This window comes from Neopelma chrysocephalum, unplaced genomic scaffold (assembly GCF_003984885.1).
Source record: "Neopelma chrysocephalum unplaced genomic scaffold, ASM398488v2 Primary Assembly neopelma1_257, whole genome shotgun sequence".
Taxonomy (NCBI): domain Eukaryota; kingdom Metazoa; phylum Chordata; class Aves; order Passeriformes; family Pipridae; genus Neopelma; species Neopelma chrysocephalum.
The window spans coordinates 13,410-30,017 of NW_020897919.1; the positions used below are offsets into that span (position 1 = coordinate 13,410).

At 44.9% G+C, this 16,608-nt stretch overlaps 1 protein-coding gene across 5 annotated transcripts in view; it reads right to left on the reverse strand.

Annotated features, from left to right (window-relative positions):
* Positions 1-16,608, reverse strand: part of RIN2 (Ras and Rab interactor 2) — a 53,196-nt gene that overhangs the window by 11,770 nt on the left and 24,818 nt on the right. For all 5 annotated transcript variants that reach the window (XM_027704122.1, XM_027704126.1, XM_027704127.1 and 2 more), the window contains 5 exons: positions 11,604-11,796; positions 11,121-11,232; positions 9,497-9,569; positions 7,918-8,009; positions 3,807-4,925 (listed from right to left, as the gene is read on the reverse strand). In XM_027704122.1, the coding sequence (XP_027559923.1) occupies positions 3,807-4,925; positions 7,918-8,009; positions 9,497-9,569; positions 11,121-11,232; positions 11,604-11,796 (1,589 nt within the window). The remainder of the gene's footprint in view (positions 1-3,806; positions 4,926-7,917; positions 8,010-9,496; positions 9,570-11,120; positions 11,233-11,603; positions 11,797-16,608) is intronic.

Here is a 16,608-nt window from a genome sequence, read left to right on the forward strand (position 1 = left end):
AGACTGAGCAAGCCTGGGGACCACCCCAGAAAGGCCCAGTCCTGCACAGTAACATTGCCTGGGAGCTGAAAGCAGGAGGCTGCTCTGGAATACCACACCCGACTACACCACGTTTGCTTTGGTCTGGATTTTCCTGATACCTTCTAAGTTCACATCCTGGCACGACTGACACGGATCTATTTTAGGATAGCTCATGTCAGGATGGCCAAGTATCCATTTCTTGGTGGGTGCCTGCAGTGTCACATGCCTAGTCCATGGTGCAGACAAGGGCATCTCCTTTGAAGGAGCAAGACTTGAAAGTAAGACCTGACACAACCCACATTCCTTTATAATCTGCACAACTCTGACAGAGGTAGGGCTGAGGTGGGCCATGTATAGGCAGTGGTGGCAGAAGCTGAGCAATCAGGCACAAAAGGTAAGCCTGCCCTCATTTTACCTACCCAAAGCACACCAAACAATCACCCAGCTATCTGTGCTGGGCTTGTTTTGCTTTAAACAGCTGTGGGTTAACTAAAGATCATGCTGTAGCTGTGTGCTAAATACTCCTCTTCTCTGAAAGTAGTAGTAAAAAAAAGGAGCAAGGAACAAGTCACAAAGTAAATCCAAGGGATGGTTGGAAAAGGAAGAACCCAGTCCTCTGTCCTGCTCGGTGCCTTTAGCACTGTTTCTCACTCTCCCAATCCTGCCACTCCTGTGGTGACAGGAGGAACACTGAGGGACACGTTGCTGCACCTCACCTCAAGATGAAAAGGTGCCAGGATGAACGACAGGATGGGGGGATGGGACACCAAAACAAGTGTACAAGCACCTCAAAAGTAACACAGTGCTGAAAATCAGCCAAAGTGAGGTTTTCAAGGAGAAATAGTGACCTACCTTTCTAACTCCTTTAAGAGGAGAGCTGGATTAGTGAAGAAGAGGGGAGCTGGGGGTGGGCTACAGCTTAACCTTTTTAAGACCCACAGCCCTATTCCATGCACCTTCCAAATACACAAACAAGGGAAATATTGTCCTGCTCTAACAACCGTAAGGTGGGTGCATGAAACAGCGCACTGAGAACTCCATTATCACTGGCTCATTGTCAAACAAGACAGATATCTGAAAAGAGGTACCCTGGGGGTCAGTCCTGAGCTTTAGTGTGTTTAGTACTTCCAGCTCTGTCTGCCTGTGACTCCTCCACACAGCCCCAAGCCCCTGTGACACAGCATGGCCTGCCAGGAAGGGGCCAACACCTTCTCTCTTTGAACATTCAGCATTTAAGTATCTGTTACGTATTAGAAATACCATAACAAGCAACAGACTGTATTGTTTAGGCACATTTCCACACCATCAGTTAATACCTTATTGCCACATTATTTAAAGCAGTCATTTCTTAGGTCAGGCCCAAATTCAGGCATTGACACTGAAGCTCTTCAGATGTCAGATCCCACCTGGCAAAGTGACAACAGTCAACTTCACTCCTTTCTGCTCAAAGCCAGGAAAAGAGGAAAGGCAAACAAAAACTCCCAAACACATGCTGATCAAGCAGCTGTGGACTATCAGGGCCTCCTGCAACCACTCCAGGTCTTTATTCTGTGGATACAAACCGAGGTGTGGATGTCTTTTAAAAAACACAATTTGCATTCATCTTTAAACAATGAAGAGCCACGTGCCCTACTCTTGATTCTGTTCCAACACGGGGAATCCAATTGCTTCAGGAAGGGTTAACAGCCTACAGTGCTAAGATTAGGAGGCATCTATCAGGACTAATGAGAAACCCTGATGCATATTCTCCCAATGATTTTACAGAAGTTTAACAATTTGATGTGACCCCTGTCTGGGAAACTTAAAAGATTTCCCACAGAAGTCTTTTGCTTGCAAGAGTCCACGATGCCATTCTACAAGAAAAGCTGCACGATCACAGAGACCATCACAGAAATATGGGAGGAAGTTCCAAATACCAAGGGCTGCACTAAACCTACTGAAATTCAGGAGACAAGAGGGGGTTAAGGTAAAGCCTGGCTGACTTAGAAAGGAGGAGTATTATCCCAGGAGCACACATCCACTGAGAGGAAAACCTGCACCCCCAAAGTGTGCACTGACAGGAGGGGATAAACGACGACTCACAAAGTTAAAATTTGGGCTGCAATTCCATACTGAAATACTTAAGCAAAGCTGTGGACAACAGGCAGGGCTACTTCACAAAAAGCTCTCTGCAGGGATGACTAAATTTTGCTGTCACATAGTTATCTGCTTACATCAGCAACATCTGATGCTCCTGATCCACTGCAGTTGTTCGCAGGCTTGAACCATGGGCAGTGGATGATTCAAAGGCAAGTTCTTCCTTTGTTTCAACTATCCCACTTTATAAATTAATTGTGTTTAATCATGTGATCAAAGCCAGACTTTCTGTGGCTGAAGAAAACCAGTGTAGTTCAGTTACTATATTTCACAGCTTATGCTATTCCAAAGTACTGAAACATTTAAAAGCAGATAACATGTTTCCAGTCTTGGGAGACCCACAGTCTGATTAAACCACACCCTTGAAATTAAAAGTACACAACAAACTAAACTTTGGCAGAGTTACACACAAACTGGATCTGCATTTCTTTGTCAAATATCCAGTGCTCTGCAGAAATGCAAAAATGCAGAAACGCCTGCACCCCCTGCTCAATTCGGTGCTTTTCCTTCATGTGACACCCATGGAACAGTGTTTGTTATCACAGTGAGAACATGACATGTCTCTGAGTCTCCATTTCAAGGACATTCTTCACGGTTTTGTACTTGCTTTAGCAGTCCTTGTGACTTTTGCTTGACTTTGTGTAAATGAAGTTGAGGTTACACGAGAATACTCCCTCTTGGTCAAGGACAGACAGAATTGTCAACATAAAATTACCCTCTAGTTCCAGAGAAAAGAGTATCTGCCAATTTTGCACTGGGCCAACTGTTGGGACACTGGGGTAAGGAGAAAAAACAAGCAAATTAGGACTGAAGTGAGCTCACAAGGAAAGTATTCTGCCCTGAGGGATGTTTACCTCCTAAATGTGGCTCACAGGCTCTTTTACAAATACTGCTCAGACTCTGCAAGAGAGAGGCACTGAGATTTTATGCAACAACCATTTCACTCTTGTGGATACACAAGTCCCTCTGTGTTGTTAAAACATATATTCAAGCATATAGTTCATCTGCAACCATTTACAAACACGTACATACAACAGAAAATTTAGAAACTAGCAGCTCCTTTTCTGTCTTGCACACATTTGTTTGCTTTTTAAAACTCTTACATATCTTTTTATCTAGTTTCAAGCATAGGGACAGTGCAGCTTTGCCAGGAGTGATTAGGAATGTTTCAAAGAAGGAGATTTATTTAAAAAGTAAGTTGTCATGAAAGTCTCTCTGCTCTTAGATGTCGCTGGTTTTGAATAAATTCTAGTTCTACAGCTAAAATCTACATGGTTAAAATCAGGAGTTTTGGACCAAGCACTGAGAACTATTTCAGCCCAGTTCAGGGAAAAATACACGTGTGCCAGCAAATAAAGGATTCTGTGTTGTTAACAGTATAGCAGCTAAAGTAGTAACAATCAGGTAAAAAGTCCAGGTTGCACTTATTTTAAGGAAAAATTTTTACTAACAACTTCATAGCATAGTTCTTCCAAGCTGACAGGGTGATTTGGGGTCGGGTGGGGATGTTGTTTTAAGACCCAAATACTCAGTGGCTCAAACTCTACTGGCCAAGGCAGCCACACTTTTCTGAACTGGACAAAGATACCACTGTAAACACAGATGACACATTTTCACCTTCCCACCAAACACAGGACAGTGTTTCTTACCTATTTGGTCCTCGGGAATCAGCGATTCGATTGGGGGATCAAGTTCGGAGCTTTGGGACAGGTAGTTCTTGACTTGGGTCATGAACTGACGAATTGTTTGCAGCATATCAGTGCTGGAAACGTGGCACTCCTTGTTTTCCTGGAGAAAGCTGACATAGTCCTGTACCAAGCATCCAAAATAAGTGCGTTTGTCCCGGGACATCTCCGCAATTTTCTTAATCATCCTCTTTTCGGGGGTCATGAAGGAACTGAAAACTCCACTGACTTTCCGCAGCTGAGATTTCACAATCTTGGGGAGAACAAAGGAACTGCTCCTTTTCTTCTTGGGCTTCAAGGGGGGTGCCATGCTCTCCTGGTCGCTCTCCCCCTCGAAGTCCTCCAGGCTGCTGTTGGTGTCCCCCTCGTAGCCGAAGAGCGGCATGCTCCGGTCGAAGTCCAGCGAGTCGGACGAGGAGGTGGAAATGCTCATGTCGCTCAGCCTCTGCCTGCCTCCATTCCACGGGACGTGTGACTCAGAGGTGGGAGCCGCCGTGTTTTTGGGAGCTGCCGGAGCCGGCTCGGGCGGGGTTTCACCTGGAGGCCCGGCCGCTGCTTCGGGCCCACGCGCCGGGCCGGGCCGAGCGGCCCTCGGGCCCCCTTCCCCCTCGGAGCACACAGCCTGCTTCTTCAGCCGAGGAGGCGGAATGGGGGCCGGCTTGCTCTGCGACGAATCCAAGCCTCTCTCTTTCTTATGGTTCGCTGTTCCTGGCATGCTCGCCTGCTTTATAGTCCTGGCAAGCTGCGGGCTCGTGAGGCTGCTATTAATAGCAGGGGGTGGCGGCCGGGGCGGGGGGGAGCGAGGCCTCGCCGTGCCATTCACGTCTGGAGCTCTGGGGCTCTGCCTTTTCAGGCTGCCACTGACATCCTGGCTGTGCACTTTCAAGAAGAGGGGATTGATGAAGCACAGCGCTCCGTTGGTCTGGCTGCACTCCAGCTCCGAGGGCGTCCTGGTCCGTATAGAATGCACTCCATTTATAAGGCAGAGCTGCCGAGAGCCTTTACGAGCACTGTCCAGAGGCACAGGCCTGCAGGGAGGTGAAGGATCCAGGGGGTTGCTGTTAGCCAGGGAGCTCCAAAAGTCTGAAAATCATCATTGCATTAACGTAAGAATGCAAAACAGCATGCAGATGCTCTGAGAACATTCAGCTCAACAATACCAGTTTAAAGTATTAAGAAATTCGGGCAAGCTTTTATTAATTCAAGGGGGGGGAAAAATTCCAAGTGAACCTCTTAAAGCACCACCAGACACAACTGCATGCTACATTCCTGGGACTGCTCTGACTCTTTTATAAATACCATGACCAATGCATAGCTTCCAAATGGCCCACTGAACTAAGCTTAAAATTAAACTGAGAATCAAAGAAAGGAATGGAGACTGCAACAGAGTACTTCTTACCAGCTTGAGACCAAAATGAACATAAACTACTTACCAGCATCTAACCCAGCAGAAATAAGGCAAGATTCACAGCTGGTACTAATAAGCTCACTTCATTGAAGACAACAGTTTAACTGATTTACACCAGATGAAGGCCATATATGGCAACTCAACAAAAATCCTGGTTGGTTTCTCTTCATAGTGACCCAACGAAACTGCCCATGAAAAGCCAGCTCACGTTTTGGTGGATGCACACATCACCTTCAGCTATGCAGACCAAGTGCTCACGTGTCTGAGAGCACTGGCCTGCAGCCCTGCCTTTGCCATGGGGACAGTTTGCTCAAGGTTACAGACACTCAACAGCCCAAAAACAGACCCGAGGTGCAGTCCCACACCAGCAGCATGGAAAACCTATTCTAAGCCAGCAAGTTTCAGCTGCAGCCTCCACAGTTGTCCCAGCAAAGCATCTGCATGTTTGTGCAACCGAGCCAGTGGCAAAGAGCATCAGCTCCTGAAGGTATGAAGATGGAAATCGGATGTGCCCCTGAGGACAGCAGTCCTGCTGAAATAAGGGAGGAACACCAGAGGAGGGAGATTCTGCTGAAATCTGCCAATCTTGGCATGGCCCCTTTCCCCTGTAGTGTCAAGATGCCTCATTTGAGGCCATTGAGCAGTGACACCCGGGCCCAGGGTCACGAGTGCCAAGCATCCACAACAGGCCCATGTCTTGCCTCCAGGGCAGAAGACAGGAAATGCCCCACGGTGACAGGCCACTGCCAGAGGTATACAGGCACAGGCATGTTTCTCTACACAGTCATGCAGTGTTGCTGCTTTTCCCAGCTTCCTGACTTCACATCCTGCCTGCAGATCTCTCAGCAGACTGGCCAGTGTGCCTGGCACGTGGGCTGCTGCAAACACACCTGGTGTAAGCACTGCTGCAGGTGACGCACAGGAGAGGCCCAGACAGCAATCTTATGTTCAGCACATGAAATCTTCCAGGTTGGCAACAGCCTTGAAATCTTTACCCCTTGATGTGGTTTGCTGGGCTACATGCTGCTGACCTGTCTTCTGCAGCTCTCCTCTGAGCCAACTGCATAACAGAGCTCTGGCAGGAGACACAACCCTCTGTGTTCACAGCACAGTGTTCTGTGCCTGAAGGAAAACTCACATTTAACAGGAAGGGCTGCTGAGAGTCCACAGCACTGAAGGGCTGACTTCCTGCTGTGCTCTTTCACACGTGGACACCTAAAACTCCATCAAAATCTCAACTTTGTTGCCTGGTTTTTGCTCATAGAAACCGTGGTCTTAATCTGGTGTATATTAGGTAATTGATCCCAAATACAGCAACCACACAGACACTGATCCATCCACCTCCTCCTCAGCTTTCAAATGTATTAGGCTAAATTAAAAACACACACAGTGCAGAAACTGTTCAAGGGCAAGACTAATTCTGCAGCAAGTAGGCCACAGTGGTCTGCAGTACCGAGGACAAAGACAGTGTGGTTAGTCTGGAGAACTTGATCAACACCACCATTATTATCCCCTCTGGAAAAATTCACCCAATGTTACCTTAAGGCTTCCTGTGTGACACTGGGAGACTGTCTTCATTACACTGTACCCCAGTCAGACCTTTTATTTTCTTTTTTCCATCTAAACACTGACCTCAACAGTACCATATTTGCCTCTACTCCCATGATAACCCATATTTTCATCTAATTACCTAAACTTGCAGATAAGCAGTGCAGAAGTAATTTATCTCCTCTCTAAAACAAACCCCTTAATTGCATTGCTACTGCAGCAAACCAAATGCACAGCAGTGCAATACATCCCAGTGTGTATGGCTCTGCTGTGAAGTCCCACCAAACACTAGTTCTAGAGATCCTCATGCTAACACTGATTTAGAGAGGATCCATTTCAAAATCCATGATGATTAAAAAATCTACTGGGACAAAGACTGCTGACAGCCAACCTTCCCTTCCTGGAGAAGGAAATGAGGCTATTCAGCACTTTGCAGGAGTTGCTCAATGATTCATCTGGGTGGTGCCCAAGTTTCAAACCCCGCCAGGCTTTGCATCTCCTGCGAGCTCGAGGAATGCTTCCCAAGGAGCCTGGACTTGGTGCAGCAGTCAGGCCATGCAAGGACATGTCCTTGCACTGTCTTGTGTTATTTCAAACATTTTCTGTCATGCACATGGATACATTCTGCAGGTGTACACTTCTTTTCTTAATTTGCCATTGCAATGAGCCACTGACCTCCAAAGTCACCATTTTAAGTTTGCAGGTCAATCTGAACAGAAGTTTTACTAACGGGGCCCTCGGTTCCTACACTGTCCTGGCAGCCCCAGTAAATTCCCAAGCCAGTGAGCCCACAGCCAACAGCAGGTTTTTGAGCAGAAGCTACATCAAACCTCTGTCTGGGGACTGCAAGATTGGCTTTGCCCAAGAGCTGCCCAGAGAGGGCAGAGAAGGAGGAAGAAAGAAACACCACTAACAAAAATACCACAGAAGGCACAGAGGGAAGAAGGAGCACCACTGTTTGGCCAGAACAAGGTTTGGTCTTCCCAAATAAGAGAAGGTCCTTTTTTACATGAAATCTGTAACACCACTAACCAATATGAACTACTTACTGACACAGATTACTTTTTCAAGCTTACAGGAGTGCTACAGGGGAGGACATCTCTGCAAAGAACTACTTACTCAGTCCAAGCTGAGCAATGTCTTCAAGTTCAGCTTCTGTCTTTGCTGCAGCAATTGCATGAGGCAACTTCAGTGTGAATGGAAGGACATCCCTGTTGTCAAAGAGAAAAACAATTATGGTTTTCACAAAAAAGTGCCCAGTTTTAAGAGCATTTGTTTTCAGCAGTGGCAGGGGATAATCTCTGATTATTTTAGCAAGAGCCTTAAACACACAGCACAGTTAAAACATTACCAACACCCTGGAGAGTGTTGTGAAGTGCAAATGACAGGCAAGTACCCAGGACTCTTGCCAGGGTTTCCAAAGAGCCAGCCAGTATTTTCTGCCTTTCCAGCAGAAGCTTTTACACCTGATCTTTTACAAGCATATCAGCGAGATGCAAAGGTATTCTCTGCCCTTAACACTTCAACAAAGCTTATTTTCTGAATATGCTGTTGACTGCTCTCCAAGTTGAATTCCAGTTTTCAGAATAAAAATTTAAATGAGTAGTTGTGCAACTGCTCTAAAAATTTCTAAGCTAGGATGCTTTGGTGCTACTCTGTTCTAGGCTGAAAACACACTTCATTTAGGAAAGCTTCTGTAATTTATTCTCATGTGTGGTTTCACTTCACTGCATACTAGGTGTTCAGGGGATGTTGTCAAAGGGAGATTCACGAAGGACAACATAAGCTGAAACCAGTGTAAAAGGCTTTTAGACAGAGATTTTAAGGGACAAACCCACTTAACCATATGTACATTGTACAATCACTCCCAGCAACCAATCCCACACCTCTTGCCTACCCAGCTGGTACCAACACACCCTCAAGCAGTGCAGGCTAAACTGCAAAACCTGGACTAGAAGTACCTACACAATTAAGACAAAATGAGAACGAATGGAGCACAGAAATCCTACATGCAACTAATGTCAGCATGAATTTTGGTTTTAAGGCTGTGAACGAGCCAACCACCTGCTGTAGCACAGACAGACAGCGAGTCTTTATCACATAAATATTCTCTATGTTGTACGTTAACTTGTTGGAAAAACAGGGTCTCAGAACACCACTCAAACTCAAATCAAGCATATCTGAACACACGTTCAACACTGCACCACAGAAAATCTAGAGTCTAGATCATCACCATGGTCTCAATTCAGAGATAGGTAAACTCTGACTCCTCATAAAAACTGGCTGTTTTTTCTCTTCATACTGCCTGGAAAACAAGTTTGGCAATCATCAACTGGAAAGCTGATGAGGCCACTTTGGTTGTTCCCAATTCAAATTCACGTGTCTCAGTTGTCATATTCTACAGTGCGATCTGGCATTTTTCCATTACGCTCCAAAAATTCTTTCAACTAGCAATTCCAAGAAAATTCAGATGAAGTTCAAGGTGGCCCCACCTGACAGCTGGGTGGGCAACACCACAGCAGCCTCCCAATAATCAGTACCAGGTAAGACAGAGACATTTGCTTCCATTACCTTCTAAGACTACCCAGGGATATTTGTTATTGGCAACATAAATATCAAGCTGAACCAAGTCTCCTTGAGACTCCCTCTTCTTCAAGAAAGTCCAGCAGACATAACTGAGAACATAACACCATCTTACCTGCTAATACAGTAGAAAGCAATGAGCCTGAATAAATCAGCAAAACTTATTCCAGACCCCTCCAAGGAAAATGCTGCAAAGAAAGGTACAAGAGAGGAAGAATCACACATTAATCCACCGTTTCTTAGCAAAGTTAAATAAAACACATTTCATATTTTTGCGTAAAGTTAATAAGTTTTCACCATTAAACTAGCTAAGTTTTCTTTGGTTAAGAAAAAACAACTCTGTGGAGGAGCACATGTCTCTGCTGAAGGCATTTTTAAGAACATACTGATAATCTTTGTGGACAGTTTGCTTTTGTATTCCAAGCACAAGATCTAGTTCCTGTGTAACATTAAGTGTGACTCCCAGACTCGGTGGGGAAAGCCAAAAGCCACGCAGCAGCTTTGGACACCTCAGCCAGAGCTCTCAGTGAGCAGCAAAGCCAGAATTTGGTCAGTACTCCATGCTGTACAGCAGCTCCTCCACACCAAGGTTCTACTGCTACTGACTGTAAAGCCTCCTCAGGAACCAGAGGAAAATTTAAGCCAGGTACCAACCTTTGCTCCAACTTCTACACCAAAATGCAGGTCAATCTGGTCATTTATGTGTCCAGAAAAACGGATTTCTTTAGGAGAGACACTAACAATGCAGACAATAAGCACACAGGGGACTTGGGAGTGGGATCAGAGAAGGAAGGTGTTCAGATCCCCAACTAGAGTTAAAACCTCAGCTGTGATGGGTGAGTAAAACTTTCAGTAGATACTTCCCCCTTGTGGAAAAATTTTATTCATAAATGACAATATATTATTATTTCATTTTCTAGATGGGAGAGAGGGAATTCATTAGTATAACAAGCCCACAAACAGCCTTAGATCACACTTAGATCAACTATTGCTGATAACTTTCTCCTCTCTTTGCTCGCCTTGCTTATAACTGGAACCAAAACCAGACCCACAGAACTGACGTTTTGTTGCTGGGAGCAGGGAAGGGAGAGATGAAAAAGGAAAAAACTCAACTAAAATTTTGTCAGTTTACTAAGAGAAATAGAACTACAGACCCCCTGTTTCAGGGAAGTTTAACTGAAATTGCTGCCAATTTTCTCCAGTTTTCACTTTCTTGTTAAAATGAAACCCTTGTTCCACTTGCAGTTTCTGCACCACATATGCTCACCAGCTGCAGCTTCCTTTTCTCATTCCTAAACCTCAAACATATTTTTCACACCCTCCCTCTAAAGATATGAGGGTATTATTGATTCAAAACCATTTGGAGTGCTAACATTTACTCATTTCCACTAAAAAAGACATATATAGATGGAATCAAAAAAGAGAAACATTGAGATCTTGCAACAGAAACAGCTGGATGGATTTTAACCCTTTGAAAACATTACATTAAAAACAAAGCAAGCAAACAACAAAACACAAACAAAACAGACCACCCCACCCCCAAAATTATAGATACAGAGAGCTTGTGACAAAGTTGCATCCAAGGACAGTCCCCTGAGTACAAGAAAATGCAAGTTTTTAGAGAGGATAACTACCCATAAAAATGAATGAATCCTGGATGCAGCAAGCTATGCAATGGAAACATCGTACAGGGAAAGGTATGGAACACACAGCTGAAGAGTATGGAACTCACAACTTACTGTATGTACTCTCTTTGATGGCAAACTCTTTCAGGCAGGCCCCACAGTCGCCGGGCAGACGCAGAGAGATGACTTTCTTCTGCAGCCTGGCAGATTTCCTAACCAGAAATGTCTGTGGTGCAGAAGGCAAAAGGACACGGTTTCAGCTTCATCACAGATGCTGTTACAGAGACAGATCACGGACAAAAGGAACCAGAACAACCTCATGATGTCTGATCCGTGTAAAACACAAGGGAATTTCACTTGGGTGTTACTGTGCCAGGCCCAACACCTGAGTGTGACAGGGCAGCAGAACACCCAGAAAAACCAGCTCCTCCTTGGATATCAGAGGCACGACACCCAGTCCACTGTGCTCTTCTCTGAGCTCTCCAGCTGGACACACAACAAAGCCCAAGGCTTGCTTTTTAGGGGTTTGTTTAGGGTTTGGATTGATCTTTTTTTCCCCCCCCCACTCATCAAAGAAATGGCAGTGTAACCTCTTACCCCAGGAGGCTGGGCCTGAAGGATTTCCATGGCTTCAGCATCGCTCAGCCCAAGCTGCAGCCACACAGGGTGAGTGTGGAGGAGCTTGTCCAATATGCTCAGCTTGTTGGACAGGCTGTCATAGCCAGAGTCCCGGGGGCAGCTTTTCACATCATTCTTCTCAGGAGAGACATTATCCATGTCCTTTATTAGACTGTGGAAAATTGAAAGAAAAATTAATTAGATATGCTAACCTCCTATGAACAATCCTTCAGTTCAGCAAACTGAATTACTGCAGATCTAATGGCACTGCTGGCACTCTAGACTGGTATTTCTCCTACTCAGAGTTCTTATATATACACAAAAATTCTCTTTATAGGTTATCAATTCAAAGCCAACTTTAAGATAAGCCTTGGCATTCTTCTCTGAGGTTGCAGAAATTCAGCAATCACTTCAGATACAGTTGTATGTGCACATGTGATTGCCTGAACATTGCACTCACCTTCTTTGCTATGCTAACATTTGGAAAAACTTCTCTTTGAGGGCATTTATGCAAATCCCCCAAATAACCCTCCCTAAGGCACAGTTTCATTAAGAAATTGTTGTAAGTGGCAGTTACTTTTTATGGTCTTCGTGCTAAAATTTGTAAATATTTACATTTTGCCATGGAAGGTCCTTACCTCACATTTTAGAAATACACTTCCCAGGACCAGAAACAAGTAAGGAAGTTTATTTATGCTCCTAATTACTTTGGCTCTGGATTGACCCCGTAAGAAATAAAGGCTAAGCTAAGTGTGAACGTGGCAAAGGTTAAAATTTATTTGCAGCAGGGCATCTAAAGTTACTGCTGCACTCAGTAATGAAGTACATTTCTTCAAGGCTACAGATACTTGTTATTAAGAATCCAAATAAACAGAATACTTTGAGAACTCCTTTTATTGTGTAAAGCTTCATCATCATTCATGTAGCACAGTACACCCAATAAAATTGCAGGTGTGTTGCTGGTTCAAATTCCTCATTTCTGAGCTAGAAACACAGCCTGTGATTCTCCCAGTGCTGGAGACCACTACAGCACAGTTACTTGGTAACGCCTTCCTGAGGACAATATTTAGAAATGGCCCAAACCCAGCCTGCAAGCCCGAAGGTGACTCCCTGAGCTGCCAGGCAGAGGGGACGTGTGGGCCCTCCAGACCTTTGCTGACAGCAGGAGAGGCCCTGCACAGCAGAGGGCAATGCAGCTCCATTTCCCCACTGCACACTGCTTGCAGCTCTTCTGAACCTCCTGCTTTGGGCAGGCCCTAAGCACCACTGACAGCATTTACCATTGCATTATGCCAGCTGCTGCACAGTTCACAGAGTTCACAAGCACAGGAACACCGAATACTTAAAAAGAAACAAACAAAAAACCCCCACCCAGCCCCCCAAAAAACCTCTAAAAACCATACCAAAGAAACCAAACCAAATTAAACCCTACCAGCTGAACAAGAAAAAACCCCAAACCACCAGACTGCTTCCTTCTAGCTTTGGTCAGCAACTTGCAGCATCTCTGGATAGGGCTAGAAAGGAAAGTAAATGGGGTGGAGAACTTTCACTGTATTATCAGATGAGAACGGGGACAATCACTTGATTTTTCATTACCTGGATCAATTACCACCACCAGCCTCTGCCTCCCTTTCTTTTGTCCTTTCTGTTTGCTTATTTATGGTGTGATGCTGCCCAGATCTGCAAGGTGTCTAAAATGCAACCATCTTCCCCAGCCCACAAGAGTCAGAAGCTTTTAGTAACTGCCAAGGGGCACAAAATACACAGGAACACCCTGTGTGCAGAAGGGAAGTATTGCTTACATCAGTCATGACAGGGCTCTGAAACCTTCCCAGCAGGAATCCTGGGCTGCCCTTGCAACAAGAACCTCCTGTCATAATGTGTGAATCTGCACAGAAGTCAGATCATGAACCACAGAAGTGTTCTCACGAGCTGTACCTCCAGGAAATATTGCTCAGACACTTCCCACTCACCCTCAGTGCCAGTCAGCTGCTTCACAAACTGAAGGGAGCTGTGGCAAAGTGCAAGTTACACACCAACATTGGCTGCAAGCTTCACTGGATAGAAATGATTTCCATTCCTCGGTCAGGAGGTGAAAACAAAACATGCTGCAGAGGGAATATGTCCAAGAGGGAGAAGTTTTTTGCATCCTGAAGAAAGCTACAGCACATGCAAAAGAAGATGCCAACTGGTATAACATAGAATGCCTGGCATTGCTTGCTACACAGAGCCACCTAAAGCTGGCAAGAGTTTTCACAGATACACAGGGCCACAATGTCTGGCTCAGTGTTCTCACACCCCCCCTAAACCACTATAAATCAGAAGATTAATCTGAATAGGGAGTTGTCAGGGTTTTGGAACCCCCAGGTACCTACATGCACAATCCCTTCCACATGCCGAGACCCAAGGAGGAAACTCTCTGACCCAGATGCACAGGCACCTCCTTGTTGCAGCTGCTTCTGCCCCCTCAAGAAATAAGCCAAAGATTATGGGTATCTGATCAAGAGAAGAATTTCTGCCACTCCTAAACAGTGCTGGTTCAAACAACCCTAATGCAACCCAGCTAGATCAGCACTGGTAGGTTATTGCAATCTGCAGGGTGGTAAACAGGAACAAGCAACACTTAACAAAAATTATTTCCTATTCCCAAATAAAAAAGAAGGAGGCAGAGAGAAAGATCTTTCCAGAGTTCACCAGGTCTGAGCACAGCTTAGAAAAACCACGTGTGACAAACCACACACAACCTCTGAGCAGCCCCCTCCCCAGGCCCAGGAGCAAGCGCAGTGAAAAGCCCACGGGTGTGTTCTGACAGCCTGTTACAGCACTCTTGGCACTCCTGAGCATCTTGCTCCCAAGTCTGGTTTTTATTCTTAAATTCTTTTTAATTAATGATCTGGGCACTAGACATACAGTCAAACCCTGACACATGGGAGTTCTTGAAATCTGTCTTGTCTTAGACTGTAAAATTATTTGAGACTGGGATGTGTGTGTAACTACTTTGGAAACAATTGCATGGAAAGAACAACCATTTGAATTCCTCATGAGCCACTGATTAATTTAAGTGTACAGAATAAGAAGCTGCTGTAACCTAAATGCTAGCAAAACATGCTGTATATTATGCAACAACTAAATTCCTCTCCTGCTTTCTTTTTGGGTTGGGGGAAGGTTGGTTGGTTTGTGTTATTTGTTTGGGGTTTTTTTACAGAAACTCCTGGTAAAAGCCAATCTGACTAGGTCACACTAAACTCAAAATGGAAACCCAAATCACGGATGGTCTGCTCTGCTGCAGGGGTGCTACGCTGGTTCCTCTTCAGTGGGAAAGCAGTTTCAACACAGCTCACAATGAATTGAAGAAAACACATGATTCACGCAAGTTTCCTTAGACTTGAGAAAACCCACAAGCATGTGGGAAGTAAACAGAGGTAAGTGCCAAGGTAAACAGTGCTGTGCTGCATCCTGAGCAGACTCAGCTCGCAGCAAAAAACACAGGGAACAGGTTGAAGCCTGTAGCCAGGATGAACCTTGCTCACGATGTGAGTCTTGCTCCAGTCCCACCAAAGTTAACCCAGTTGGACTCCCCACTGCTGAAGTGCCTGCACTTGTGTAAATTCTGCAGTCTAACAGGTCTTAACCACACCAGTCCGGCCTACACAGTCATTCTGAGCATCAAGTGGGGGGGGTCTAAAGCCTCTGCTGAACATCACCTGCCCTCCTCAGCAGCCGGCCTGGCGTTTCCTCCTGCATCCCAGCACAGCTGAAAGCTGAGGGGAGAAAGGATGTTGGATCCTTGCCTACCTGTCCACAGTAAGAGAAGCAATTCACTGTGCAGGACACAGGAGACACTGTAGTGTATAACTGCTGTGCAAAGGACACAGGTGTGAGGGCCGGGCAGTGAGGGAGGGAGGGAGCAAAGCTCTGCCCTTCTTTCTGTCACGGTAACAGAGCAGGAAGGGAATCAGCTGCTGCAGCTGCCACACCACCAAAGCATCCCTGTACCCCTTCACAGTGTGAGCATCCCCCTTAAAACACAGCTTGGCAAGTCTTTCTTGTTGTCTGGCTTTTACATGCTTACAAGCTGAAGTTGTGGATCCTCAAATCACTCTCGTTATTACTTGGGCCATATACGCTAAAAGGGGAGATAAGCCCAAAACAGAACTGTGGGGAGGAGCATAAATCTGAAAGTTGCCACATAACCACAAAAAAACCCACACCACAACACTGAGGTTGCAGGCACACAGTTTCATGCAGTTATTTTTTTGAACCCAGAGCTCTCACAATCGCTGCCTTTGTAAAACCACCCTGTGTGTCTGTGGATACCTGGTAAGGTGAAAAAACGAGTCAGAAGAAATTTAGCTTGCATTTCTCTGGATGCAAATCCAAAGGTCATATCAAGAGACCAGCTTCTGAACAGCAGAGCACACAATAACAAGAGCAAACTACATTAATTACCAAGTTTTGAATTAACTACAAAGAAATAAAGTTATGACAAAACACAGCCTTGCAAAGTGTCTAGTTTAAACAAGAGCTCTGGAAAACTCTGGTTGAAATTACTGTAACCTTGCTCTGTAGCTCTATAGAAACACAACTGGGCACAACTAAACTATAAAGCTTTGATACAGGTTCTTCCTTACATAGAAGCACGCAGTGCAGAATTACCCAGTCATAGAAAATTTGACATTAGCTCCCTTATTCAGATTTCATATTTTACATTTATCATCTCAAAGTGACAGAAAAGAATGATTTTTTTTTTGGTGGCTATTATTTATTTCAGTATGAAATTGACTTCAGGTACGTAGTCCTGGAAATTGCATTATTCACTTTTTTATGTTAGCTTTATTTACATGTTTTTATCATTTTGCACTCAAGATTAACAAATTCAGCTTAAATTTGTTAAATTTAAACAAATTAAATTTAAAAATCAGTAAAAAAGTTGACTGTTTCCAGTCAAGTGCTTCCACCAAGATTTTACCAGTAGATCTTAGCC